The sequence below is a fragment of the Myzus persicae genome, unplaced genomic scaffold (genome assembly GCF_001856785.1).
Source record: "Myzus persicae strain clone G006 unplaced genomic scaffold, MPER_G0061.0, whole genome shotgun sequence".
Classification (NCBI taxonomy): Eukaryota; Metazoa; Arthropoda; class Insecta; order Hemiptera; family Aphididae; genus Myzus; species Myzus persicae.
This window is the reverse complement of record NW_019103603.1, coordinates 379,325-407,181: the sequence shown is the minus strand read 5'-3', so window position 1 is coordinate 407,181 and position 27,857 is coordinate 379,325. Positions and strand designations below refer to the sequence as shown.

The window sequence follows — 27,857 nt, the reverse complement described above, 5'->3', positions numbered from 1 at the left end:
GGTTTTAATTCTGAGTTCCATAGAACTTCTTCCTTTTCATATAAATCAATGAAATTCATTGTTTCTCATTCATTTTCAAAACATTCATATTAGTTATGTCCACTCATATTGCACGTAATAAATAAGTAACAACTTAATTATTGCTTTTAGTGTCTTATATCTTAAAAATAACTAGTTATTTAATAATATAAAATACACATAATTAAAAAATAAATTAAGAAATTAACCCTGCTACAAGAGTACTAAACCCCACGATTGAGCTTTACGACTGAAATATGCAACACGAATTGATATTTTACGAACCAATCGTGACAGCTACGTGAATGATACATGGTCGTAAAGTACGGATTCGGAATTATCTGATAGCGTTTTCGATTTGACAATAAAAGTGTGCACTGAAATTGAACTGATACTACACTCAGTGTCGCATTTAGGAATTTGTTATGGGAAGGGTCCAGATAACTTTCAGAACAAAGATCCGTGGGAGAGGGGGGGCTTTGCCTCCCACAACTTAAAATTTCTTTTTATTAAATAAATATAACATATTCAATTTAAAAGTCTATGTACTATTTTTGAGTTTTTTATTTTATAATATATATATTTGTATCATAATAAAACCATGATTAACTAACTAATTATGTAAGTAGTTCACTAGTAAACTAATAAATTGCTCACCTAGGTAGGTACCTACTTAGTTCATGATAACAGAAATTTAAAATTTATATTTAAGTGTAATAAAAAACCCATGAGAACTAAAGACTGTTCACTAAGTATTGAGAGATTAGAGAACAATATCTAATTGTCTAGGACTTAGAGACATATTATTATTAATTGCATTTACATTGAGGGGTGTATCCCGATGAATTATAAACATCAATGGCAATCAGTTTAAGCTATCCTAAATACAAAACAAATTTAAAATATACTGTATATCTCGATTATAAATTTTATAATAAATATGTCCTAAATTACTTTATTCATAGTTGATGTGAGATAAGTTTTCAACCTTTTGAAGGTTGAAAAACATATTTTGGGAGTAGCTGTAGGTACTGGCATTGTAAATTGATGACAAAAAAATTACGATATTAATTACAAATTTTTTTAAAAAAAAGGGAAGACATTTTTTTACAAAATCTTTTATAGGTATCGTATGATAAATTTTTTTTTAATCATGTAAATACCAGAAATTTAACACGTATAAGATACGAGTCAATGGGTGGGGTCCAGACCCCATGAACCCCCCCCCCCCCCCCGTAAATACGCCACTGGACTACACTACCAAAGAACCCTGATTTCAAAAAAGACCCCCGCTCGGACAATCAGTGATGCAATTGTTAAACACAGATAACTAAGTTGGTATGACCATGGATGAACTTCCGAAACCCTTATCACGCTTATCACTTTTAGTTCTGAATACCGATGATTTTCAACCACGGTAAACATTATTAATTTAATAGTACTTTAACGATTTTACTTTATCTACTATCTATTAAGTTTTAAGTATCAATCGAATATCCGGTATTCTTTCCTACTTAAAAGCAAAATAATGTGTATTCTTTTGTACACATTCAAATTTTAATTGAATATGTTTACATAGCGTTTAGTTTAAGAGTTTAATCTTCAATCAGTAATTTATGGAAAAATTACTATTTTTCGTGTATTCGATTGGAATCCTTATTAGGATATATTTGAGCTTCAGCGATTTTAGCACTTCCATTGCAGACCGGGTTGAAGTGTCAACGCCATTGAACTCTTGGAAAAGAGGTTTGAATAAATCACTGTGTCCATAATTACAATAGTTCTCTGTTACCAATTTCTAATTAATATATCGTTGGTTCTCATTAGATGATTATAGTAAATTGTTCCAAGACCACCGCTATAAGAATAAAAGTAGGGTGTGACCTTTTAAAAAATGTCTATTCGGTGCAGTATTATAATGATTATTTTCAAGCATTTTACTCAATCACATCTATCATAAAATGATTAAGTGCTAGGTACCATATAAATTATTTAATGACTTGTTTTTTAAAGTTCATCTTAAATTGTATTTTGTGCAATTTAAGTTTTTCGCTATTTCAGGATGTCATTGTTGTTAGCAGATCTTATGTACAGTATCCTTGTATGTATTTTATGATAATCCATATCTCTTGTTTCGAAATAGTATGAAATATTATGTAAGACTAAATTGATATAGATATCTAGACTTCTGTTTAAATAATAATAATACCGGCCAAAATAAGTAGTTTAATGCAATTGGTTATTACTTTTTAATCACAATAAACGATACAGTTACTAGAAGAACAACCTATGGACAAGCACATACTTATAAGTTTGTGATAACCCACAAAAAAAAGAACCTATAATATGTTTGTATTTTTGGATTTCAAACTATTATTGCTTCTTGTAAATACATAAATATAATTTATTGTTTTTACTTTTTTACTGCAACTTAATTAATATCTAATCTAATCAAATTTTGTTTTTAGTTATTGAAGGTGTATCTTTATACAACGAGAATATCAATCCATATGATGGGGATTTATTTCACGAGACTCCATTGGCTCTTGTATTTTTCAGTCACTTGACATCAACTTTTTCAGATTTTTATGTATCATTAGTATTTATTGCGTGCGATCTCACAACTGCTTTTGTGTTGTACTTTACGTCTAAAATTTACACTGAAAATTTGGTATGTTAAATTTGTAATATTATTTTTATTTTTCTGTAAATACTTGTAGTACTAATATAATTTTCTTATTTTAATACTATTTTAGCTTAAACAGCAAACAAAAACAAAACACGTTTACAATAAAGAATTTAGCAAATTATTGATACCAGATGACTTTTCAGTCATAAATCCGTTTTATGTATGTTCGGTTTACATGCTTAACCCATATACAGTGTTTAGCTGTATTGCAAGAACAACAACAGTGTTCAACAACCTATTTTTGGCACTATGTTTATATTCCATGGTAAAACGTAAGTATCTACATTTATTAAAAAAAATTGTATAGTTAATATTTTGATTTTCATACAACCCTTAAATACTGCTACTAAATAACACTATTTAATATTAAAAATAATTAATACCTATTTTGTATTTATTTTTTTAGGACATAGGCTACTAGGATGTCTGAGCTTAGTATTAGCATCATTGCCAACGTTTTACACATTTGGTCTGCTTGCCCCCTTAATGATAAGCTGTGCACCTATTGACTCTAAGAAAAAGACTGGTTCATTCATAATTACATTTTTAACCTGTGGTACCATTAGCTGCTTGCTTCTGTACTTATGCTACACAATTATGAATGAATGGACATTCCTAGACTCTGTTTATGGTTTTATGTGCGTACTAAATTTTAATTATACTGTAATTTACGGTTTTAAAGTATTTATGTCACAATTTATATTTCAGATTAAATGTTCGTGATTTAAAACCAAATATTGGTTTGTTTTGGTATTTTTTTACTGAGATGTTTGAACATTTCCGTGCACTATTTGTCTGTGCTTTTCAATTAAATGCATCTGTTCTATATGTGGTTCCATTAAGTATACGTCTTCGTCGTGACCCATTGTTGTTAGCCACCAGCTTATTAACATTAACAGCAGTTTTTAAGTCATATCCAAGCATAGGAGATGTTGGATTTTACCTCAGCCTTCTTCCAATTCATAGGCATTTATTCTACTGTATGTCAACTTAATAACTATTAACTAATATTACTCATTAACTTATTAAAAAAATATTATACGATATTCTTTTATATTAATTTTCAGTTATGCAACAAGCATTTATTGTATCATGTTTCTTTGTGGGTTGTACTGTTTTTGCTCCTACGGTGTGGCATTTGTGGATTTATTCACGCTCAGCAAATGCTAATTTCTATTTTGGAGTAACTCTTGCTTTTGCCACAACTCAAGTAAGAATTAAAAATATTTTTATTCTCTATATCAAATTTGGTTCAAAATCAGAATGAATTTGATATGTCTTATCAATGATTTATGTTTATAATTGTTAATTAAATATGAATATATTATGATGTTAAAATGTTTATCAATACTTTAGTTAATATATTTTTCTAGATATTCCTGATCACTGATTTATTGTTTGCATACATCAAGCGAGAGTTTGCTCTGAAACATGGTATGAAACGTATGATCAATGGAAAAGAAGCCCGTCTAATGCTTGATTAATACAATTTTATATCAACTCTTTATGAAGAATTCTAAAATCTTAATATGACAACTTTGAAAAAAAAAATGTTCTATTGGTATTTTTTTTATACTAAAACACATACCAAATTTCATCTAATAACTATAATTTATAAGTACAATGTATGATATATTTTTACAAAAAACAATAAAGTAAAATTGTACAGAACATGATGAACGGATCTGCTTAGATTTTCTACTTCCCTGTAATTCCTAGTGTAATTAACTTAATGCAAGTATGTATGTGGATACATAATATAAGCTTAAAACAACTGTGGTCAAATGGTATGCATCCTATTATTTTCTGTGATATCCAATAAAGATTTTTTCTTCTTGTAATTTTCTCTTATCACATCCTCATATCCAGGTGGTGGTGTGATTACGGTTTCGTATCTTGGTGGTGTTTCTTGCATGATCTCTGGTGAACAATATGTTTCTGGTATTTCACAACATTCCTAAAAAAAATGGTTGTATAAAGTTTAATTATTTTTAGTACTTTTATGTACAATTTGATTTAGTGGTATGGGTAGCAATTATTAAATAATGATTAATATATTAAGTAGTAATTTTATTATAACCATTCAACATCTTTTTTCTGTGTTGTATTCATAATTTCATGAACATCAACTTCAGATAAAATGATCTTTAAACCATTTGTCTAAACTGATATAACATATTAGTATGGGCCTGTTTGTATTTCCATTGGCCATGCTACAAAATATGTGTTTTTTTGTGTATTAACAATGAACAATTTATTACTTGTTGTAAAGACCATTGTAGTGCTTCATAGTAAGTGTTTGAATTAACATCAATCCAAAAAGGTTGTGGTTGTTCATCACATGTTGTCGAATCAAACTTATTGTCTTTCCATCGACAACAATAACACATCCACAAAATAAATAATATCATGCTACTCATCATTACCCTATTATTAAAAAAATATATAATGATTATATTAATAGTAATAGAGTATAACGTTCATGTGTAAATTATTTTAATGCATTTTCCTATAATATGTAAAATGTAAAATGTAAACATGTCTTAGGTGTTTATAAGATAGGTATTTAATTATATACAATATTATATACCGTAAAAATGATGTTTTAGAACATTAGCAATATGACTCAAATGTTTGGTTTGGTATGGTATGTACTGCTTCTGAAGTGCATTGTGATTTGTGGTTGTGTGCAAATTGTAAATTCAATCAATACTATGGGTATGTATATATTTGTAATTAAATTTATTTTATTATTATTACCCTCCCAATAGTATATTAACTCCGCCTGGTGATGTATCTTGTTGATTTTGATGATCTTGGTGTTCAGGTTGATTTTTATTCTTGTGCTGTTGAGTAGCCAACGATATAGCAAAATGTTGTCCAAAAGTAATCATTCTGAAAACGTATTTTAAATAAAATATAACATTACTAATAAAACCAACTTGTAAATTATAAAAAATCCATGCAGCATCAGTATAGATTGAATATTAAACATAGATGGTTGAGAGAATTGTGCAAAACAGCAAAATAACTTGAAATAAAATATTTAGGTGGGTGCCTATGTATATGGGTAGACCTATACATTTGTAAGTTTTTTGCCAATTCTTAACAGCTTATTTTCGCAGAAATACTAATCGACCTACCTATTACGTAAGAATAATGCATTTCTAGGAAAATTAAGTAGGTACCTAGCTAGGTATTGATTTTTAGTTTTTACAAATTAAAATGGATGCATAATATAACATTATAACAGGTCAAGTAAATGCGAAATTAATTGGAAGATACATTTTAATGGGTGGGTAATTGCAATAGGTAGGCGCTAATATTAAAAGAGCCGAAATATAACATTTATAATCTGTTCAAAAAGCTTAGGTAGAATAAGGTATAATCAAAATATATTTTCACAGAGAGAAACAATAATACAATTAAAAACTCTCCAGTAGTATAGCACACCTAGAAGAAGTCCTATTAAAAGCAAGAATAAAAAACCATAGGTAATGCAATGATGTAAAACATTTAAAAATAATTTGTATTTAACATTTCCGAAATTATGTACTTACTTACTGAATGTACCTATGTATTATAATACTAGGAATATTATTATGATTCATGTTAATTTGTTATTATGAACGAACCGTTTAAAGGCTTACAAGTTACAATAGTTGTCTATACAGTATAGGTGTTATTTGAAATTAGCAAAATATAGATTTAACAATAATTTTTTCCTCGTTAATTTTACTGTTCATTATATGATTCGTATCTGCTTATCTTAAATAATTAGGAACATTAAGATTTAATCATTGAAAAAATATAAACATTAAAATTAAAATAAATTCAATCAACATAATATTATGTAATTAAATTATATAATTAAATACATAAAATATTTGTATACCTACGTTCTAAAAGTTATAAAATTCCAAATCTTTTGATATCCAACAAATATAATTATTGGATTAAGTAGATATACCTACGTCGCCGTCGTAGATATACCTAGGTACTATCTCTATACCCACGGATTAAACGGTAGGCATTGTAAATGTTGTTGAGATAGGTAATATAATGTGTAAACCATCAAATTTTAAAATAAGTAAAGATTAATTTGACATCTTGTCCATTTCGATTGCAGCGTTAAAAGTTAAATACAAATTTAAACTAACATGAACGGATGAAATTTTAGAGAGAAAACTACCGAATATATGACAGTAAACTTAGTACATGAATTGGAAGGATCTCATCAATTGAATATATACAGGCATATAGACATATAGGAAACGGTTTGGCCGAGCTTCAAATTGTATGTCAAAGACACGCTGATTATTTGTCTACTGTATGTTCCTAGCGCATTTGCGTTTAGTCATCTATAGTTTTGGTCTAGAACAGAACTGTAGGTAGGTACTTATTTATACCCTTGTTCAAAATTGTTCAAATCTGCCTATTTATGTACCTAATTACTTACTGGATACAATATTATAAATACTCATGTAACAAAAAATAAACAATTATTCATGGTAGGTATACTTACCAGCTACCTAATTATATATTATAATTAAGATCTATTAAACATGTATAGGTACCTATATTTCTTAGTAAATATAGGTATAGTAATGAAATTCAAAATTTTATATAATTTTGTTCAACAGTATTTTACTTATCATTGCGTTTAGAAGATAGAAGTATAGATTAAATATACTCAAATATATTTAATCTATGATAGAAGGTATAATTGATAAAATAAAGTATATACATATAACCTATATTTCTTTATGTCTGCAGTTGTTGTTTGACTAGGTACCTATACCTACCTAATTATTTAAAGATTGCAATTTGTAACAAAATATGATGATAATAATTGAACTCAACGTATTATTTACACTACAATGATTTTGTAATTATATAGAAGTGTCTTATAACTGTTTAATATAATAAGTAGTAAATTAATTTTATATGTATTTATACATAAATATAACAAGGGTGGCCAAACAATGGATCGCGTCTTAACATTTTTACCAATATTATAATGAAGGTATCATGCTTTTTTTACTGATCTTCCTATTAGGTACCTACCTATGTTTCATTAATTTGTGCGACTCGCAAACCTTTTATCTCTGCCACCCCTGATGTATAATAAAATAATTTTTATAAGACGTCATATGGTGGAAACTCTGAATGATTAAAAAGAATAACTTTCTTTCACAAATCACAATTAGTGTGCTTATACAATATATTGATTATCGAGAAAATACTGCTATTATACATTAATATATAATATATTATTAGGTTTTAATCAAACTAAATTATTTGCAATTGTCTTAAGAATATATAACGAAATTGTTAAATGAATAATTATATTAAAGGCTTAAAATAAGTAGGTAGGTAAGTATCCTTGAAGTAAGTATTATTTATTTAAAGACTGGGTGGTTATTTCCACAATATTCAAGCTATATCCACATAATATTTTATTTCTTATAATATTTAATATCGATTTTAAAAAGGTAATTTTATTATTAAGTAACCATATTTTATTTAACTATTTTTGCATTAGAGGATAAGATATAATAGGTATTACATTTTGTAATTTTGAATTGCTTTTGGTTAATTAATTAAAACAAATATTAATATAAAAAATATCAGACAGTTATTAATCATACTGTAGGTACAAAGAATTTTCATGATAGGTATCCAATCATAAGTTAAGTTATTTATAGGTAACAATAACTACTTATTTAATGTTATTCAAATTGATAATTGATGATTTAGATTTAGTTTTATAGAAACTTAAGTAGGACCATTGGCTATTTGGTTTATGGTTATACATAATATACACCTAAATGAAATATATTGTAATTAATTGCGGTAGCACTAGTAAGTACCTAGTAGGTACCTTTATCGCTATATACATATAATCTACCCCAATAAAGTACTTACCTATATGTGACTATATAAAAGGGATCAAATACAATATTATTTTTTGTAATAATTATACAAAATAGGTAATAATTAGAGCACGGAATTATATGCATTTGCATGTCTGTACATAGTACATGCATGTCGAAGGGGGTTTTAAATGTATACGATTCATATGACACAAATACCAAATTTGATTTTGCATATTATTTTGTATACGTGGAGTATTATTGCATATTAGTTTACAAAAGTATATAACATGCATATTTTATGTGTATTTAATAATAAATCAATTTTACTGTAGAAAAAGTTGTTGACATTATTTCTCAGACAATATATTGTTATATTTAACACGGTGGATATGCCATTTTAATGTATGTATCACAGTTGGTTTTTTTAATTTTTATTGTCAATTTGTCATGTTTTCTGTGAGTTAAAATATGTTACTTAAAATAATAAACAACGTAAACAGTAGATTTTAGTTTTTTTTAATTTTGTAATTTATGAAATATTGTATTTTCATATTTTATTATATTTACAAGTTGTTTTCTATTTTAATATTAAATATTATAACGACAAGTCTAAAAGTTATGATTGTTTGTGTACAAAACATTTTTCTATGACAAGTGATTTTAGTTATAGTAGTTTGAAAGTTTATTGTTAGGTTTATTGAGAGTTTTTTGTGTTATTTTATATTTTTAACGATTTGTAATAGGTATTTACGGCAAATTTTAGTTTTGGCTTATTTTTTTTCTTTGAATATTTTATTATGCTGAATAAAATATTTTGATCTATTAAATGTTCGTAACAATTCTAATTATTTGAGTATTTTGGGTTTTGATAAAAAGTTTAGTAGCTTATTATTTTATTATTATTACAATTTTTGATGCAAAGAAGGCGTTTTATTTTATTTAGATGCCTAAATATTTTATGAAACCATTTTTTCTGCATGCAGGTATAATGTTCCTTTATTTTATGTACTACGTATGACCTACCCACTATTTGTAAGTACTACTAAGGTACTTTGTACCTAACTGTTTATTTTAATTGGCCAATTAGGTATTAATTTCATAAGAACTTAAAAATTAAATTAAAGGTACATAATATTTAATAGGTACAGCACGTAAGCACGTTTATTATTATATTTTAATCTAATGCGTATGTTCGATTATTATTTATTATGCCATATTATTATATTGTTCCTTAATCATTTTATTGTCGACTTGTAATAACTTTTAGGTTAAAAACTAAATAAAAAAGCATTGCATAGCTCGATATTTTTCTTCTACTAGGAAAATCCATGAATCATAAATAGGTATGTTTTTGTTAATAAGTAACCATGACAACAAAAACCTTACGAAAAATCGTTCAGAAACATTTTATCGTATATTCAGCCTAAAAACATATTTGTTAAAAAAAGTTTCATATTTTATAACTTAAAACTTAAAAGTTTTTTTTACCTAACCATAAATGTTTTTAAATCTAACTATATATCATCAAAATTACTTATTATTACCATACTGTATAGTCGTATAGATTGTACGTTTATTTTTCTTTCTTTCTTTCTTTAAAAAAACAACTTTAAAGTAAATAACAATAATGACAACACTGTCCATAGTTTAGTTCAAACAGTCTTTGGGTGTAAATAATTCACGACAACAGTTAACATGAATTTATACCAAATTGTTAATATATAATATATTCATACCAATATTCAATTGCACTTTAGGTACCTGCTTAATTATTATTAATACCGGCATCGCGTAATCCTGTTATAATGCAAAATATATGTATAATTGTGTATACTTAATAGTGTATTAGTATATTACATACAGATATTAAAAATATACCTCGTTTTTATTTGAGAAAATAATATTATGCGGATAAATTTATTTAAAGAAAACAAAAAAACATTTAAAATACCGTGAATAATAATAAATAATACAAGTTCCTATATATTAACTTTCAGTGGCTATAGGTAGAGTATGTAAAATACACTAAAAACCATATAATAATATAATAATAATAATAATGTATATTTATTGCATTTAAATAATTAACATACAAATAAAAAAAAATTACAGAAATGACATTTTTAAATTTAAGTAAATTATACAAATGGTGATAAAATGATTGTCTCCAAAAGCCAAGACTTGTGAAGGAGACAACAGTTCTTATTATAGTGTTAATATTTTACAAAGAGGAAAAAATATTATAGGAATAGTTATATCCAAATAATACTTGAGCTACCTATTATACCTTTATTTATACCTGCCTATTTTTAATTGCTACACCCGTGTAAAGTGTCATCTCACAATTTGTACTTCATTTATAAAAGTAATATAATAACTATATAGGAGTAGTTAATTTACAGTCCGAACATTACGTAGGAATTGACTAAAATATACAGAGTGATAATTAAACTACAATTAAATAGTTCAACACTAAAAAAGTTAAGTTACATTACATCACTTTCTGTTAATATAATAGCTATAATATTTGGTGCATACTAGGAAGGTACACTAACATTTATTACATACCTAGCTAATGATATTATATAATACGATAATGTATTAAATTTAGTTAATATTATATTTTTCTCTTGTGGACATTGATTTTAATAATATAACATGATTCCATAGAAAAATAATTTTTTGGACTACTTATTACTGTCGTAAAATAAAACATTATGACATAGGTACTTGCTGCTATAAATACAAAAATGTATTTTAAACGATAGAATAATAGTATGAATTAAAATAAAGACAAATGTTATCTCATCTAAAGTATAATTTATATTTAATCTTAAGTATTGTATTTTAATTATTATGATTATTTAAATTTTGTTTCGGGATTTTTGAAGTACATTTAGCCAATTTTTAATACATAAAGTACATTCAAGGGCTAACGTATTAAATCCTAAAAAGTAATTTATAATCCATGCTTGTATGGCAATATTTATAAATATACAGCCATACAGGATGATTAACCAAGCATTTTCTACCCTCATTGTTTTATTTGATTTTTCATATTTTTTGGAATTTCTAAGTAGGTATACGAGGAGGTACTAGTTCTTAAAGATTATTTTTTTAATTGCCTATTTGGAAAATAAGTTTGTTTCACTACAGTACATTCTTTAAATGACATAAAAACATGGTTAAGTATTTAAAAATATGGGCTTAGTATAAGTACTTAGCAAATCCAAACATCAGCATTATCTTTGAATAAATAGATACTTAAAGGATAAAATGTGAAATGGGGAGCATGTGCAGTCAGTAGTCACATATGTATATACAGGTAACGTTTATGTTTAAAATTCAAATGGACATTTCAAAAGAGAAAGAAAACGAGTGATTGAATGTCAAAACGTTGTTTTGCTAATACTATAATATGAATATAGGTACTTATAAATAGCTTCATATATAGATAATAATATATTATATATTTGTATATAGTATGCTAGTGTGCTATAGTAAAATATTCGAATGTGGTAAAAAAATTAAATTTAAAAGGTAAAAACACATACACATACCCACACAAACTAATAAAAACTTGTGTAGACTAGCCTGAAATATAGTAGAACCCCTGTGATATATAAGTAAATGCTTATAAAAAAAACGTGATATTAAAAGGCTTATATTTACTGCTTCGGAGCAAAAGAAATTTTGTCCCCCAGCTCGTTATTTGCATTTACCTACTACGAAAGCGGTACAAAACACAGACAATAATATATGGTATTGTAACAGTTTCTTTAATTCGAAATTATATTATGTTTTAAACTTGTAAAACGTACCTTTTTGTACGAGATTACTTAGTCAGATAGTACCTATACAGTATGGTGTGCGTGTGTTACCTACTTGTATAAAAGTATAAAACCATTATAAATATCGATTTTTTAACAAACAGAATAAATATATACGTATAATAATATTATATGTGGGTAGAAGATATTAGAAGTTACTATTATACAATATTGTGCGGTGGTAAATTTTTTTTCTCCGAGAAACGATTTTTTATTTCAGTTTTGAATAATGCTTATAGATATTATGAAGAGCTCGTGTTATATGACTTACTGCAGCTAAATTCCTAATTTATTAATATCGGACCTCAAATCCTCTTTTGGGAATTCGGTATATTATATTATAGTGATGTATTATTATTATTATTCAAATATTAATGCAACAATTATTACTTTTGAAAAACAGTCTCAACTTCTGAGTCAACCTATTAGTATATCCCTATAGGTACAATTTTAGTTTTTGACTTGGAGGGGCTAGATATATTTAAATAAAATAGACCTGTGGGCTCCTACGCCCCTGTTCAAATACCTTTAAAATATATTACTTTATGTAATATAATATAAAATCATATATTTATCAGTTTGTTCTCCTTTTTTTCGTACATTTAATATATTCATATATTATAATACATCTACCTATTACTAAAATGAAAAAAAATTGTTAATAAAACAAATCACAACGTTAGATACTTATAATATTACATATATTATTATATTTTAATACTGTAACCGTCGATTCGAAATTGCAAATATACAAAAAACACAACTATCAAATATCGACCCAATTCTAAATAAATATTATGAGAAATGTCTTTCTTGTAATTGGAGTCTGTTTAAAATCAGTTTTGAAAAAATTTCAACAAAAAGTCTTGAATAGTGCAATATAATATTTTGTATTTTCGGACTTTTGCCCGTTTGATATTGTAACAACAAATTTGTAATATTATATTATGTTTTGTGGGTGGATCCGATATCTAATATTGAAAATACACGAATAATGAATCTTTGCTTAAAAACTTATTATAAATAAAAAGTCTTCAATTAAAATAGAAATTTTTGGAGGGTCCAAGTCCCTCCAAGTTCCCCTCGTTCCCCCTCCAAAAAAAGACTGAGGTTTGTAACAAAAAGATACACTACGTGACACGTGTTAATAGTATGAATATAAATTAAATTTCTTCGCTTTTATCCGTTGTTTTTGCTTAATTTGAATAATAATTTCTTACCACTATAATATTTGTATTCCATTACCTATCGATAAAAGTGTTTTTCCAAGTAGTTTTTAGAGAATTTTCAGAAAAAAAATAAGAAAAATTGTGTGTCCAATAGCTATTTCTTATACTTCTGTTAAAACCTAAAATGGAGTTAGAAAATATGGGTTTTTCAATGCATACATGACAAATGCACCACAAGATTACTTTAATACTAATCGTAATATCCGTTTTACCAACCAACTTTTGGATATTTTTTTTTTCAAGCCAAACGTGTAGTTCGTCTAAAACATTTTTTCCGTCCAATAAGTTACAATGAGCTTGATTTAAAATTTTAAACAAAAATACACTTTTGCCATAAAAAAAATATGTATAGTATATCTTACATTTTAAAACGTCTGGGGAAATGTTCTTAGTCCAAAACGTATACACCGTGTCAATCGATCAATCATTCCACGACTCACCAAATGTTTATAGGTTTTTGCAAAAATATTTTAATAAAACGTGACCAACATATTATGTGCACAAAAGTCTACACTCAAATAATAAAAAGTTGTGTAGCCATGTGGTACGTCGATTACGGGAATATTGTACGGCCAGTCGTTGTCTTACGATATGATTTTTACTGGGCAGTTAAGACGACGAGGAGGTAGGTACTTAATGACAGTATATATACACACACGTTGAATTGAAAGTGGCTTTAATTTATTATTCTTTATATATTATTATATTGAATTAATTATACACACCATGTAACGTTTGTCGAAAGTTTCATTGTGCCAATATTATTGTGTGGAGTACGGCGGTCATCGATCAGTTGAAACTATCTTTGTTCTACCTAGTTAGGTACCAATATTTTACGATGACAATCACATTATATTCTAAGAGGAGCTATCGATTCAACATTTTTACAATGATATGTATTTTCTAAACATTTTTTATTTACCCGCGTATCGTGTATGTTTCATTTACAAATGATTTTCTTTGTTTATTTCTTAGTTGTTTAGACACTGTCAAAATAATGTATACTGATAATGTACCTAGCTAGAATTAATTATATTATGTACAATGTACCATACCATGTTTGCAGTGTATACCTACGCAATACGCATGTTATGGCCCCCAAAAAAAGCGAATATAAATATAATTTAATGTGTTGCGGAGAAAGATCGTGAATATGTTTCAAGTATTAAAAATAAGACTTTTTTTCGGAAAAATTACTCGGATATGTCCATACATATTGACTGGTATATTAGTGGTGTTACTATTTACCACTATTCTTGAATTATGGTATAATGTATTAAAAAAAAAACTATATTTTATATATTTTATAGGTATATTTTACTATAGTTTGAGTGCTCCAGACACTTGTACACTTTAAACAAATTTAAAAAAAAAAAAAATTAAATACATTTAAAAAATAAAAATAAAAAATTTGAGTTTTTTATAACTTATGATTTTGACAAATTATGCTAAATAAAATTCAAATTAAATGCTTATAGATCTATACTAATAACTGTTGAGTAATTAGGTTTTAGTTTATTTTTAAAATCATTGTACTATTTGTACTTATGTATCCGAAGTTCATTTTAGAGTAGGTAGGTAGGTACTGTTACTGTCTTACTGAAGGAGCGTGGCTAACATGCCCTTAATGTCTTATTGACAAGAACATAATATATAATAACTACCTATGGTAAAAGTATCTTTTTATGTTCACTTAAACTTGTTTAGTTCGCGTCAAAATCACAAGATTTTTTTTATGGACTACTAAGGAGGAAATTGTCAGCAATTTCATTTTTTCTCATTTTATTGATGTTTTATATTTAAATATCAATAGTCCAAATTAATCGTTGAGTGTATAAAGCTTAAATAAAAAAATTTATTTATTTTAATACCTACCTAGTAATTAACAATTTATTAATTTTAAAGAAATATCCTGAGAATAGGGCATACATTCACTGCAACATACAATCACCTCGTGCTTAAGCCGATCTACTCGTATGAGACTTCTTGTCAACTAAATTATATAATTTAATTTACCTAAGTTAATAAGTGTTTACACTCAAAATTGTGTAAATATAATATTGAACTATAATTGGCATTGGCTCTGAAGTTATTTGAACCAATAAAAAAAAAGGATAAAGAATACACATATTAGACTATTTACTCAATTTAGTAGGCATGTATTTTTATTTACAATTTACATTATTCATATTATTCTTATTCATACAATTATAATTTAATTGTATGTTACATTAAAAACACACTGGTTAGTCTTAAAAATTTAGAATTCTTCGGAAACGACCAATTCAAAAGTGCATTAATAATTAATTAATTTAAAAAGCTATTTGTATAGTTGGATTCAAATTTTAAGTCATAAATAAGTTTAATATTATTTATTCAAATGAATGTTACAGATATTATTATTATAAAATGAAGTTAAAAAAAATATTATTACAACAAGTTTAACCATGATGGTTCTGAAATAAAATTAGTGTTTATATTTTATACTATGTTATTGGTACCTCAATAAGAAATAATATTATTTAATAACTTAATTTAAAAAAAAAATGATATTATAATTATTGTGTTAATATTACTGTTACTGTATAGCGACTTATGACCAGAGAGTTATGACGTCAGTAACTGAAACTGGTCGATTTAAATCTTCTGTCAGGAAACTAAATTTTAAAATTGCGTGTACTTTACTATCTAGTATCTATGTTAATTTTAGACACTAAGCGTGAAATAATTTATGCACAACGCACCGTCATAAATTATTTTAATCGATTTCCGATATAATAATAACATATATTTTATATTATATAGGTAGGGTTGGTCTGAATATTAACTTTATTGATTTTGGTTTAAATATTTTATCACATACCTACAGTACACTAACTACTAATATCCAATGTTCATATTGTTTTTACAATTCCGATAATTATTAATTTCTGGAATTTAAACAATCATCTCAATAAAAATGTTAATTGACACACAATAGAATAATAGATATTTGTAATCCAAGTAATCACATAATCCGTATAATATAAAACCGGACTAGATTAAAAATACATTAATTTTCTGTTGGGTTAGGTCACTCAGATAGTTATATTCGTTATAGAAGATAATATATTTGCACACACGAAAAGTAGTTGAATAATTTCTGTATAAAACTAATAATGCTACACTAAAGTTAAAAAAAAATCATTAGACGTTTGTACTATCACTGTGTTAACTAGTCATTAAAGATAAAATATGAGTTTATCCACTGCATTAAGAAAATACAAAACAGGTGCTTAAATTGTTTTGTTATTTTAAATAAATAAATTAGAGCAGTGAATAAAGTGTAAAAAACCTAAATAACCATGCATTTACGCTTTATTTTTTTTTATGTTAAAAACATTTGATGTTATCGTGTGCGAGTCCTAACTATTTAAAATTTCATGCAAGCATTCGTTCCAGTCTTGGTGTCTTACTTCATATCTATTACCATTCTAAATATAAAAAAGCCAGTAACGATAATGATGATTGTATGTTGTTAATATACCTCCAATTAATCTATCATTCGATCATAATATTATACATATACTATTTAACATGATTTTATTATTTTGGATTATATACGTGACATTTGGAACGAAAACTAAACAATTTCTGTTTAAAACCATCTTTCCTTATATATAACTATTAGACATCTTATATCGTTCCAAGGTCGTAATCAGACATGTTTTAAGGGGAGGAGTAACCGATTTTCAATTTTACATATTCATAATTTTTTTATATTACTATGATTTTTTTTTGATAAATTTATATTATATATTCATATTAGTAAGCTAACAAAAAATGAATAAAATAATTTCAAATTCACTTGGATTGTTTATTATGATTTATTACTTAAATGTATTTATATATTACAAAGCGATTTTTAATACTAAAACGGCTCTGACCGTCTTCATTCTTCGCCCCTCAGCAGAGAGAGAAAGAAAGAAAGAGAAAGAGAGAGAGAGAGAGAGAGAGAAAGACAATGCCCCTAATTCAATATTTTTTCTTTGTTCAAATTAATGTTCACTGTTTTTAAATATTTAATGAAAACGTCCAAAGCACACACTTTATACCGAATACGGTTAGCTGGTTTATTGACAATAGGTTATAAAATTAATTTTTCTACGAAGCCGTCAATAAGTCAAATAATCTTTGTCAACAACGTTCAATTTGGATACAATAATATTCTAGAGCCTGTCTTAAATAAATGTCTATGGAACAAATTAGGAATATATACTATATGACGTATTATACACTTATTGGAATTTGATATATAGACGATTTTAGATCAGTTGTCTAGATGAAAAGGCTAAATATGTAAAAATGAAAATAATAATAATAATAATAATAATAAAAATAAATGTCTATGATAGTGAAGTATATGTATTCATATATAATATACATCTGTAAACCATGTAATCTAGGTGCCCATATGGTTATAATATATTATTCTACTTACTCTACTTACTCTAGTAACACGGTAATACGGTATGCAATCTTTGGTTACAAAAGGTACCACAAATAAAACATTTTAAATCAATATACTCAATAACCTTATAATTATGGCGTAGGTTCTATTATTAGACTTTAAATTTGAACCCTAAAATGTTTATAATATTCATAGCATTAGTCATTAATAAATCGTTTGTTTTATTATGATTATTATTATTTATCACTATTAATATAATTACATATACTCGTAATACTAAAAAAATGTCTCAACATTATCATTTCTTTAACCTTATAAGAGGATTTCTCGGGAGGGTTGGGATTTGTGAATATTTTTACAAAGATTGTGATGGCTTGAAAGTTTGTTGTGCAAACTATTATTTATAAAAATGTTGAGCTTCTTCATAATTTTTTATTAATGATATGTAGAGTAAAATTAGAAATAAAAGATGAAACATTAACAATTTTGTTGAGCGAGATATTTTAAAATGTAAAATGTAAAATGCTGGTGTTATTGAAATTTACTTAAATTGTGTACATTTTTCCTAACATTAAAATATTTTTAGTCCTGTTTCTATATTGATTGTCAATAATATAAAACAATGATAACTATTGCTTTAAACTTTAAAAATATACTATTTTTTGCACCAAATATTGAAATATAAAATCAAAAAAAAAAATGTTATACTTTTACTATCTAAGCATTATCTAAATTATTATTTTATACTTGCAATAGACGTTCCGATGTTCAAACTTTGTTATAGGTTTTTTTTTTTAAATGTTCATATTTTTTATAGCATATGATATATGCATTTCAAATTAGTACAAGTTAAGTATACCTAATGATGAAGCATGTCAGTGAATACAAATTATATGATTTCACGTAATTATGTTCTATGCAGTCTATATCTGTATTACCTAATTAAAAATGAAGATTAACTTATGTTTTGATGAATAAGATAGTTGATATTTAGAATGAAATCATTATCAGACAAATTAATGGACTATTGAATATACAAAGTAAATTACAAATTTTGTTTTAAATAAATGTGCCTACTTAAATTAAATGAATCAGGTACCTTTACACAACAAATATCAGAAAGTATAACCTTAACTATCTTAAGTTTTATCTACGTACAAAATGGCTAAACATAAATATAGATCATGATTCAATAAGCATGCTCATCTCAATTTTTTCCTATAATAATATAATTATTATTCAAATTCTGATTTTTGAAATTTTAAATAAACTCAAAAACCATTTTTGAAATTCTTAAATTTATTTGTTCTACTCAAGGAGTATATGACAGTGAATTATTTGCAGGATAATAGTGATTTAAAAATGCTGCTGATCAATATTATTTTTTTGTGAAAATAGTCTAAGTGTAATTAAATAGTAGATTCAATATTATACCTGTTTTATATTTTTCATATAAAACCATTTTTAACAAGTTTAATGAGTATTTATTTTGAATGTTTTGCCTAATTTTGTGAAAAATTCAATGATTCAAAAAAAAGAATTTGAATTATTTCATTATTAAAGGGAAAAATGGGGGTGACAGAGTGAGCATGCTTGGTGAATCACTCTGTATATAAGCTATAAGGCACGTAGGTATTATATTTTACTTTACTGAATTTAATTATTGACAAATGACAATGCATTTGCATAATTAAATTTATTAACATTAAATACTAGGTATCATATATTAATTGAAAGTGGTAGGTGATAATTCAAGAGTTGAGAAACATAAAAATGTTGGTTCCCGGTACAATTGTTGAACAAAATAACCAAATGGACAAAATGCATTACTTTTATTAATTTTTGATTGTTATGTTTCTTACGATGGTCTTTTAAAATAAATACATAACTTCATAAAACTTTTTTATATTACGTTCTCATTTAAATTTTGGAATCACTCAAAATATTGTTTCTCAAACATAAACAAATTCATATTTTTATAGTACACTTTTGATGTCAATAAGATAGAAAGATATATAAAAAACGATCTAAGTTGGCTGGTGTTTTTCAGATCTATTACACAATCTCATATTAAAAGCCATGACATAGTTATTTTAAAACACATTAATATCTACATCAGAGCCCAGAGGTGTCAGTGAGTACGTAAGAATGTAACTATCAGAATTTGATTTTCACTGAAGTGAGAACAAATCATTTTTATAGTAACCATAAAATGTATTGATGACATGAAAATACATTCAATGCTATATAATATACAGTAGGTTTAATCTATACAACGATAATCGTAATAACTATGACACCAATAATTTGAATGGCACGATAGTGAAATAAGCGAAATAAGTAATAACTAATAACTCAATATTAGTTTATCACACGTAAAATAAGATCAAACACCATTAAACAATATTCTATAACTAATTAAAATATATATAGACATATACTGAACAATAGGTAAGTTATTTAAAAAAAACACAATATACTAACGCCAGCCATAGGCGCAACCAGAGTCAAAATTATAGGGTGTTAGATAGGGCTACTTCCAACGAAAAATTAATGCAGGCTTAATCCCCACACCCCTGCTAGCATTTTATTTTCATAAATACAATTAACGATCTGAACATAAAGACAAGATATAATAAAAATTGGTACCTGAGGTTGCAAATTTGTTTTGAATGTTTTCACTGCTAATGATATTTGATAAGTCTCACTCGATTGTTGTGTTATGACGTATGTATGGAAAATGTGCTAATCTATGTTAATGTAACATACCTAGTACCTATATAGCTCGTAGCTATGTTTAAATTGACAAAGAAAATTTTTTGACAGTTTTCTACGATGTTAATGTGTGTTGGGGGGGAGGGGGGGGGGGGGGGGGTCTTTCTAGTTGCACCAATGACTCCAACAAATTGTGTAATATACATAATAATATATACATGTACATTGTATTATATTACTTACGTATACTCAGTGTGATTTAAATTTGTGTGAGAATCGTAAGTGTATATTATATTTTAAAGTAGGTAAACGCCACTTGTGTGAGGCGTTTGCGATTGTGCCGCGAGCTCGGACTGAGTGTTACGACGACGTTTTGCTGACGAATGTTTTTTACTTTAAACGACACGATCGGACTTTGGAGATTGGATGTCGAAGACCAGTGCGACGAGGCTATTTTAGCATGAATCGACGTATAAGCGATCGGCTGGCCCGCCGTCGTCATACGAGACCGCGTGTGTAAACCAAATCGACCGGTACTCGTCGGCCAAATGCGATACGGAAACGTGAGGGGCGATCAATCCACCGCGGCCTCGGCAATCGCGTGTGTCGAGTCGCGTGTATAGGTACGCTTAAATAAACAAAACAACTCGGCCCAATGCACGAGCGCACGTCTACACACACACACACACACACACACACACACACACACACACACCACGCGCGTATAGTAACAATTCATACAGGTACGCACTGTACGCATATTATAATTAGGCATACATAAGTCAAATTGCAGGGACAGGAACCCTTATGATTTTTTCAGAAAAATTCCTACAGGTATTGGCTGAAAAAATGTTGGTGGCAAGGATTCCAATTAAAATATTCTTAAAGGATTCTGTTTTCAGAACCTGTCTTTTTCGATGCGTTTCTAGTCCCTGGTACTTAGAGATAATAATATGCAAAATACTTGGTTGTTTTCCCCTTTGTATACATAATCACATTCTTAGTTATTATTTAGCCATTACTGAAGCCTGAAGGTGTGTACGCATGTTTAATGATAATAATTGATAATGCTTATAGCTTTTGGAGTGGCTTTAGAAACATGATGGTTTAAGACGAGTCAGAAACAATGATCCCACCAAAACATAAATTCAGGTTAGAAATATAAGCAAAATAGATAGTTTCTACTGTATTTTTTCGAACTTATCCATCGGATTAAATAGAAATAATTTTAACTGTATACTACTAAGCTAAAGAAGAATATATTTTACATAATATGAAAATTCTTAAATAAAATATTGTTTTTGTATATTCAATAAACATTACACACATGAACGAGTAGGTATATCAATGATGTTTTTATAGTAAACTTAATGTATTTACCCAATGTAAAATATAAACATAGAGACAATTATTGTTTTTAATTAAATATACAAACAGGCATGCAATCGTTTTAATATTTGAAGAACCATGACTTAAAATATATTTTATAATTATATACTCTAATGTACATTATTAGCTAAAATGTCTATGTGGCCAATGGCCATGTACAATTATTTTTAATTAAAGTCTAGGGTTTACACATAGGTATTGAAAAAAATATTTAATTAATTTGTTTTATTAGAACAAGGCTAATAGAAACTTAAGGATACTGTTAGATAATCAATGATTTAGAGATTAAGTATGAATATTTCCCAAAGTACCTATGTGAAGCTGTGTGTTTAATGTTATATGCTTTAATATCAATCTTTCGTATAGGACTTACGCGTTAAGACTTATAATATAATACCTAGACACCTAGTACCTATATGAAAATACTGACAAACATAATAAACATTTATATTTTTTTTATCAAGATGTGTGCATTTCAAATTATTAAAAGCAAACAATATTAAGTTAATTGTTGCTGATGGTAACGTCATGCTAACAAATAACATGTTTATTTCAAATACTTTTCACCATATTTAGTTATTGCCCTTTTTTAAATACAGATTGTTTATTATGACTATTATATAGGAAATAAAAACAAAGTATTGATTTAATAATACCAATGTAGGTAATAAAATAGTAGGTAAAATAGGTATATAATGAAAATATTATGATTTTTAATATATTTTGAAACAATTTAGTATAATATTCAATATTACAATACAATTTTTGGTCGTAAGCTTATATCTTTCTAGAAATTTACATTTGTTTTTAAAATGTAATTTAAAACCTTCGTCCTTCAATCATATATTACATTCAGTAAATTTCTCAAAAATGTATAAAAACAAAACATTTATAATTATTATCATATTATAGGTTGGTATCTAAGTCATTTAATATTTAATGTTGCATTCATCTATTATTAAACAATAAAAAATTAAAATAAAAACCGCATAAGAATTCACTTAAATTTGTTTAAATGTTATATAAAATATAAGTATAAATATTTGTATTTAGTTAGAAGAATTATTCCTGTTTAAGTGTAAAAACATTAATTTAAACATGCGATATTTGAAAAATTCTGAAGGAGAATTCTGTCGGGAATTTCCTTGAATTTTTATTCCCAATGGCATCTATGAATTGTCTAATGAATAATACGTGTAACTATGTAAAACTTAACCTTTTACGGATTATAAAAATATAAACGAAAATCTTACAAGGGATTTTGTACTTTATTAAGTATAAGTGGGATGAGGAATATTATTTATTGTAGTCTTATAATTGTATAATAGTAATAATGACAATATATAAGTATTACGATTATTATTATGGGATGACCACATTCTATGATATTATTCATTTATATAATTTATTATTTTACTGTCTGTAAACTTTTAATTTATACAACAAGGTTAAATAAAAAAAAATGTTTGTACTTCATATTAGAAGTTCTAACGTTATAGTTATAGGTAAATTTAATTTCCATTTTCAGTGATCCACAATTTTTTTTATTCGAATTAATTTTCATGGTAAGCTTAAATTGACGAGCAATAAAGTCATACATTGAAATGTGCCTCATGCATACTCGTATGTATTAGTTTTACTACGAGAAGTTTATTTATTTTTTCAGGCTATGAGAAAAAAAATCTCAAAAAGTTTCATGTGGCCCCATCTATCAATTTGAAGTCGAGTCTAGTTGGCACTATCATAAGGCCGTTTTAATATTAAACCACTATCAAGGTATTCTCAACACCAACTTTCTTTCAAATTAATTTTTTTTTTTAATCAGTTATTGTAATATAATTCATTGAGTTTTTCTTAATATTTTTTATAGTTTTATACAATAAATACTATTATTTTTGGTACTATATTGCATTCCAAATCATTAGAATATTTACTTATACTTAAATTATAATAGTAAATACACGTGTTATGGATATATTTTTTTTTAATAACAAAAAAAAAACAAACTTCCTGTTATTATTGAAAGTTAATTTTAAATAGTAAAATGTTAGTTAATACATATTATACATAGGTATGAATAAACGTTAAAAATAATCACCATTCGTTAAAAAAAATGAATTCTTCTATGTTTAGTTTACTAAATAATGTTAAAATATTATGAGGTAAAAAAAATACCCAGCATGCCAATGAGTCATTGGATACAATGATACTAATAGGTAAAAGACAATTCGATAAAAATGTATTTTTAGTGCAAAAACTATAATCGGACTTGAGAATTTATTTAACTAAAAAGCTCATAATAAATCGTACTAAGAAGACAAATAAAAAATATAATTGCTTAAATTATTTAGATCCACAATAGTATTCATAAATAATTTAGTATTATTCTTGAAAGTTTTGGTGTTCTGGTCAGATTAGGCTACCAGTTTCGGAACCGTAACATTGCATTTGAATATTGTATACCTACATGCAATCAATAACTGTCTTGCAACGACGTGAGCGAAAAAAGAATGGCACCTACCTAATGCCGGACATCCAATCTTCGTTTAGGTACCGTTTTTTTTCATTTTACTTTTCAACAAGATTTGTACTCTCGACTCCACAAACAATCTTCTATTTGATATTCACTGTGGTAATCGACCACTCTATTGTCTCGCTTGAGCTCCCATGAATTCGTCTGGGCCCTCAGGATTTATTTTCTTATGATACTATTTGCTTATGCAAGTCCATCATGGGTATACATCAGCTGGCGGTAAAGTATATTTTTGAAGTACATATAGATTATAATACGACCGGTCGGGCCAACATATTTTATACGTCTAATGGTCCTTAGTTTTTTTTAACAGGACAAAATATTATTCATTTATACTTAGACTGGCGACTACATAAGCTGTGCACAAGAGAATTACTTCAGTTTCTAATTTTTTTAGTCTATTTGTGATGTTAAATTTGTCTCGGAAGTTTGAGTTTATAAAGGCTCAGCAATGTAGGTACACAAACTTTTATAATTTTAATTTGTCACGTTTTCACTTAACCTCTGTTTGAGTAGGTTTCAATAATATTAAAAACGGTTTTTAGTTTATTCTTTTTTGTTGAAATTAATTACATTTATATAAACTATATAACATCATGGTAATATATTTAGTCACATCAAAGTGTCATAGTGCCTATTTGATTGATAAATTAAACATAAATACCTATTACATTTTTAAGTAAAGATTAGATTTATATCTTAGTCGTATACTAATAATTGTATTTATAATGTAAATATTTAATTGGACATTTGGTGTACTATACATAAATATAGGATGATAAATAAATGCACCATTATTGAATTGATTCCACAGGAGCGCGCCACGAATACTGTCGATAAAAATGTATTAAGTTTTAAAAAATTTCAAAAGGCATCATTTGTAAGAAGTTCTGTGTTGTAGGCAATTATTAGATTTCTCATTTTTCTGGTATGTTGCATTGTCGCTTATAATCACATATTATTTCACTGCTAACTTTCGATGTATACTAGTTGGTTCCCGTATATTAAAAACCATACTGAACCAGTTGGGTCCTAGAAAATAATATTTTGTTCTAAAACTGTGTTTCAAGGACTCCTAGAGCTTCGCGATAAGGTAATATGGTGTGTAAAATGGGCTTTTTTAGTTTAAGTAACCAGTCAGGGCCGCGTTAAAATAAGTAAAAATAATGTTCGATAATTGCATGTTTTCTTTGCTAGTAAGTTAAACATTGATGTCAAATTTGAATAAACTTATACATTTTGTGTAAGAATTCAAAGCAAAGTAGTATACCATTTTACTTTTGAGAACTAATTATTTAAATAGTGTTTTTTTCAACACTGTCGTTCATTTTATTTTATTTCAATATTTTTTAAATAATTAATGAGAATTTAATTCGAATTTTGTTTATTTTTAAATTTAAACATCAAAATGTTAATTCGAATTTTCAGGTTTTAACATCAAATAAAAACTTTTGAGTTCTATTCCAGTTCAGTTTTTCCCACTACATAACTATCCATCTGCTAAACATTTACTCACATAACGTACAATGTACATAATACATGTTTATAATTAAGATTAGAATAAGCCAATAAATATTTCATGGTATCTATTGTAGATATTATGAATTTCTTAATAATATTATACATATACAAAATAGTAAAATAACTCGATCCATCTGTTTCCAACATAGAATGTTCATATTTAGTAAGTAACTGTAGTATACATGAAATATATTATAGGTACAGAATACAGACTTATACGTTATATCTTTCACATTTTTTCAAAAAATCATTCTTACTTGTGTCTTTTTAATGCAATTTTATATTGTACCATTGACATGTGTGTATCCCAGTATCCAATTTTTGCTATAACACAGACTATTCACAGTCATAAATCATAATGATCCTATACGATTAATTAAATAATGGATTTGTACTTCTGAATGTTAACTGTTGAGAGGAAACAATAAAACATTATGAATTATTGCATGTAGTGGACTGGATCTCATATTTAGAGAAGACGTGTGTATGCTTTACTTTCACATCATTCGAAATTGTTTTAAATATCATTAAATTATTATTGTGTTGTTCGTTAAATATCAAAAATCAAAAATCATAACAAATCTCTATAAACAGGGTGGTAAATAGGGCAGAGGGACTTCAAGTTTTTTCATGTTTTTTAAAATTTTTGGAATAATCTATAATCATGTTTTATAACACTATGGAGTAGAGTGTTAAATTTAAAGCTGTATTTTGTATATTTTTGCATATAAATGTACATATCTTTGTAAGTAAAATTAAGAAAATATTTTGAATTTTTCAAAATAGAAAAAATAGTGCCGAATGCGTTTGGACAAAAAAAAACACACTTGGAATGTTTTCTGTATAAAAATAATAGTTTCAAATGTTTCAATACCAATTTCTAAATCCAAAATCGTATTCAGGCCAATGTGACAACACAACCAATAACGAGTATAATAATATTTCACACGAAATAACCTGTGTAAGAAATGAACTATAAACATAATACACAGTTATCCATTATAATTTGAAAAGAGATATTATCATGTACTCTTGTGATGTTTTTTCGTTTCATGTATTAAGATATAAATGGAGAAAGGCAATTATTTTTCAAGTCTTTATTTAAAAACTTCTTCAAAAAAAAATTTAAAAAAAAAATGTATGCCTATATACATTTAATATAAGTACCTGTTATTGATTATCATATTTCAATTTCAATAAAAAATATCAAATACATTTTAAAAATACGAGTTCATACATATTTTGAGATTTTCAAGTACTATAAATTCAATATAATTACCTACAATAATAATAGTAAAACATGCCGAATAGAGGGATATAGTTTCATTTCGGTATAATATTAATTTATGTAATCCATATCGTTCTACATTTTCCCAGACTGCAGTTTGTAGTTGGGCAACAATGTTGGTTATTTGTGGACATCTAAATGTTTCTAGAGGATTATTTTCTCATCAGTTATTATTATTACATTAAACTTAGGTATTAGCATCGAAATTTGATAAATACTGAACAGTTAATAACATTCAACATGCACCATGTCTATATACCGACTTAGGCTTGACAGGGGTATATTTTATCGGTAAACATTCATTGTTTCGAAAAGT

At 26.6% G+C, this 27,857-nt stretch overlaps 2 protein-coding genes across 3 annotated transcripts; one reads left to right on the top strand and one right to left on the bottom strand.

The window, feature by feature from the left end:
• The first annotated feature begins 1,460 nt into the window (after positions 1-1,460).
• On the top strand, positions 1,461-4,290 carry LOC111034902 (phosphatidylinositol glycan anchor biosynthesis class U protein). Its single transcript, XM_022316325.1, has 7 exons — positions 1,461-1,764; positions 2,487-2,689; positions 2,775-2,979; positions 3,114-3,345; positions 3,416-3,687; positions 3,775-3,917; positions 4,081-4,290. The coding sequence occupies exons 1-7, from the start codon at positions 1,635-1,637 to the stop codon at positions 4,189-4,191; spliced, it is 1,296 nt and encodes a 431-aa protein (XP_022172017.1). The 5' UTR covers positions 1,461-1,634; the 3' UTR covers positions 4,192-4,290.
• On the bottom strand, positions 4,194-21,357 carry LOC111034903. Of its 2 annotated transcripts, none has more exons than XM_022316326.1 (4): positions 21,054-21,357; positions 5,468-5,602; positions 4,969-5,134; positions 4,194-4,664 (listed from the first exon to the last, which is right to left on the bottom strand). In XM_022316326.1, exons 2-4 carry the CDS (start codon positions 5,599-5,601, stop codon positions 4,488-4,490), a joined length of 477 nt encoding a protein of 158 aa, XP_022172018.1. In that variant the 5' UTR covers position 5,602; positions 21,054-21,357; the 3' UTR covers positions 4,194-4,487. The 2 variants fall into 2 exon arrangements, with proteins under 2 accessions (XP_022172018.1, XP_022172019.1); XM_022316327.1 differs by lacking the exon at positions 21,054-21,357 and adding an exon at positions 7,233-7,251.
• Positions 21,358-27,857: the final 6,500 nt, after the last annotated feature.

What these genes read in the sequence shown, in the direction of transcription:
- LOC111034902 (XM_022316325.1), top strand. Translation starts at nt 1,635, where the DNA reads ATGGAAAAATTACTATTTTTCGTGTATTCGATTGGAATCCTTATTAGG. An exon ending in TTTATATTCCATGGTAAAAC is followed by an intron (nt 2,980 to 3,113) that starts GTAAGTATCTAC and finishes TTATTTTTTTAG; the next exon opens with GACATAGGCTACTAGGATGT. An exon ending in TCATAGGCATTTATTCTACT is followed by an intron (nt 3,688 to 3,774) that starts GTATGTCAACTT and finishes ATTAATTTTCAG; the next exon opens with TTATGCAACAAGCATTTATT.
- LOC111034903 (XM_022316326.1), bottom strand. Translation starts at nt 5,601, where the DNA reads ATGATTACTTTTGGACAACATTTTGCTATATCGTTGGCTACTCAACAG. An exon ending in GTTAATATACTATTGGGAGG is followed by an intron (nt 5,135 to 5,467) that starts GTAATAATAATA and finishes TTTTAATAATAG; the next exon opens with GGTAATGATGAGTAGCATGA. An exon ending in TACAATGGTCTTTACAACAA is followed by an intron (nt 4,665 to 4,968) that starts GTAATAAATTGT and finishes CATTTTTTTTAG; the next exon opens with GAATGTTGTGAAATACCAGA.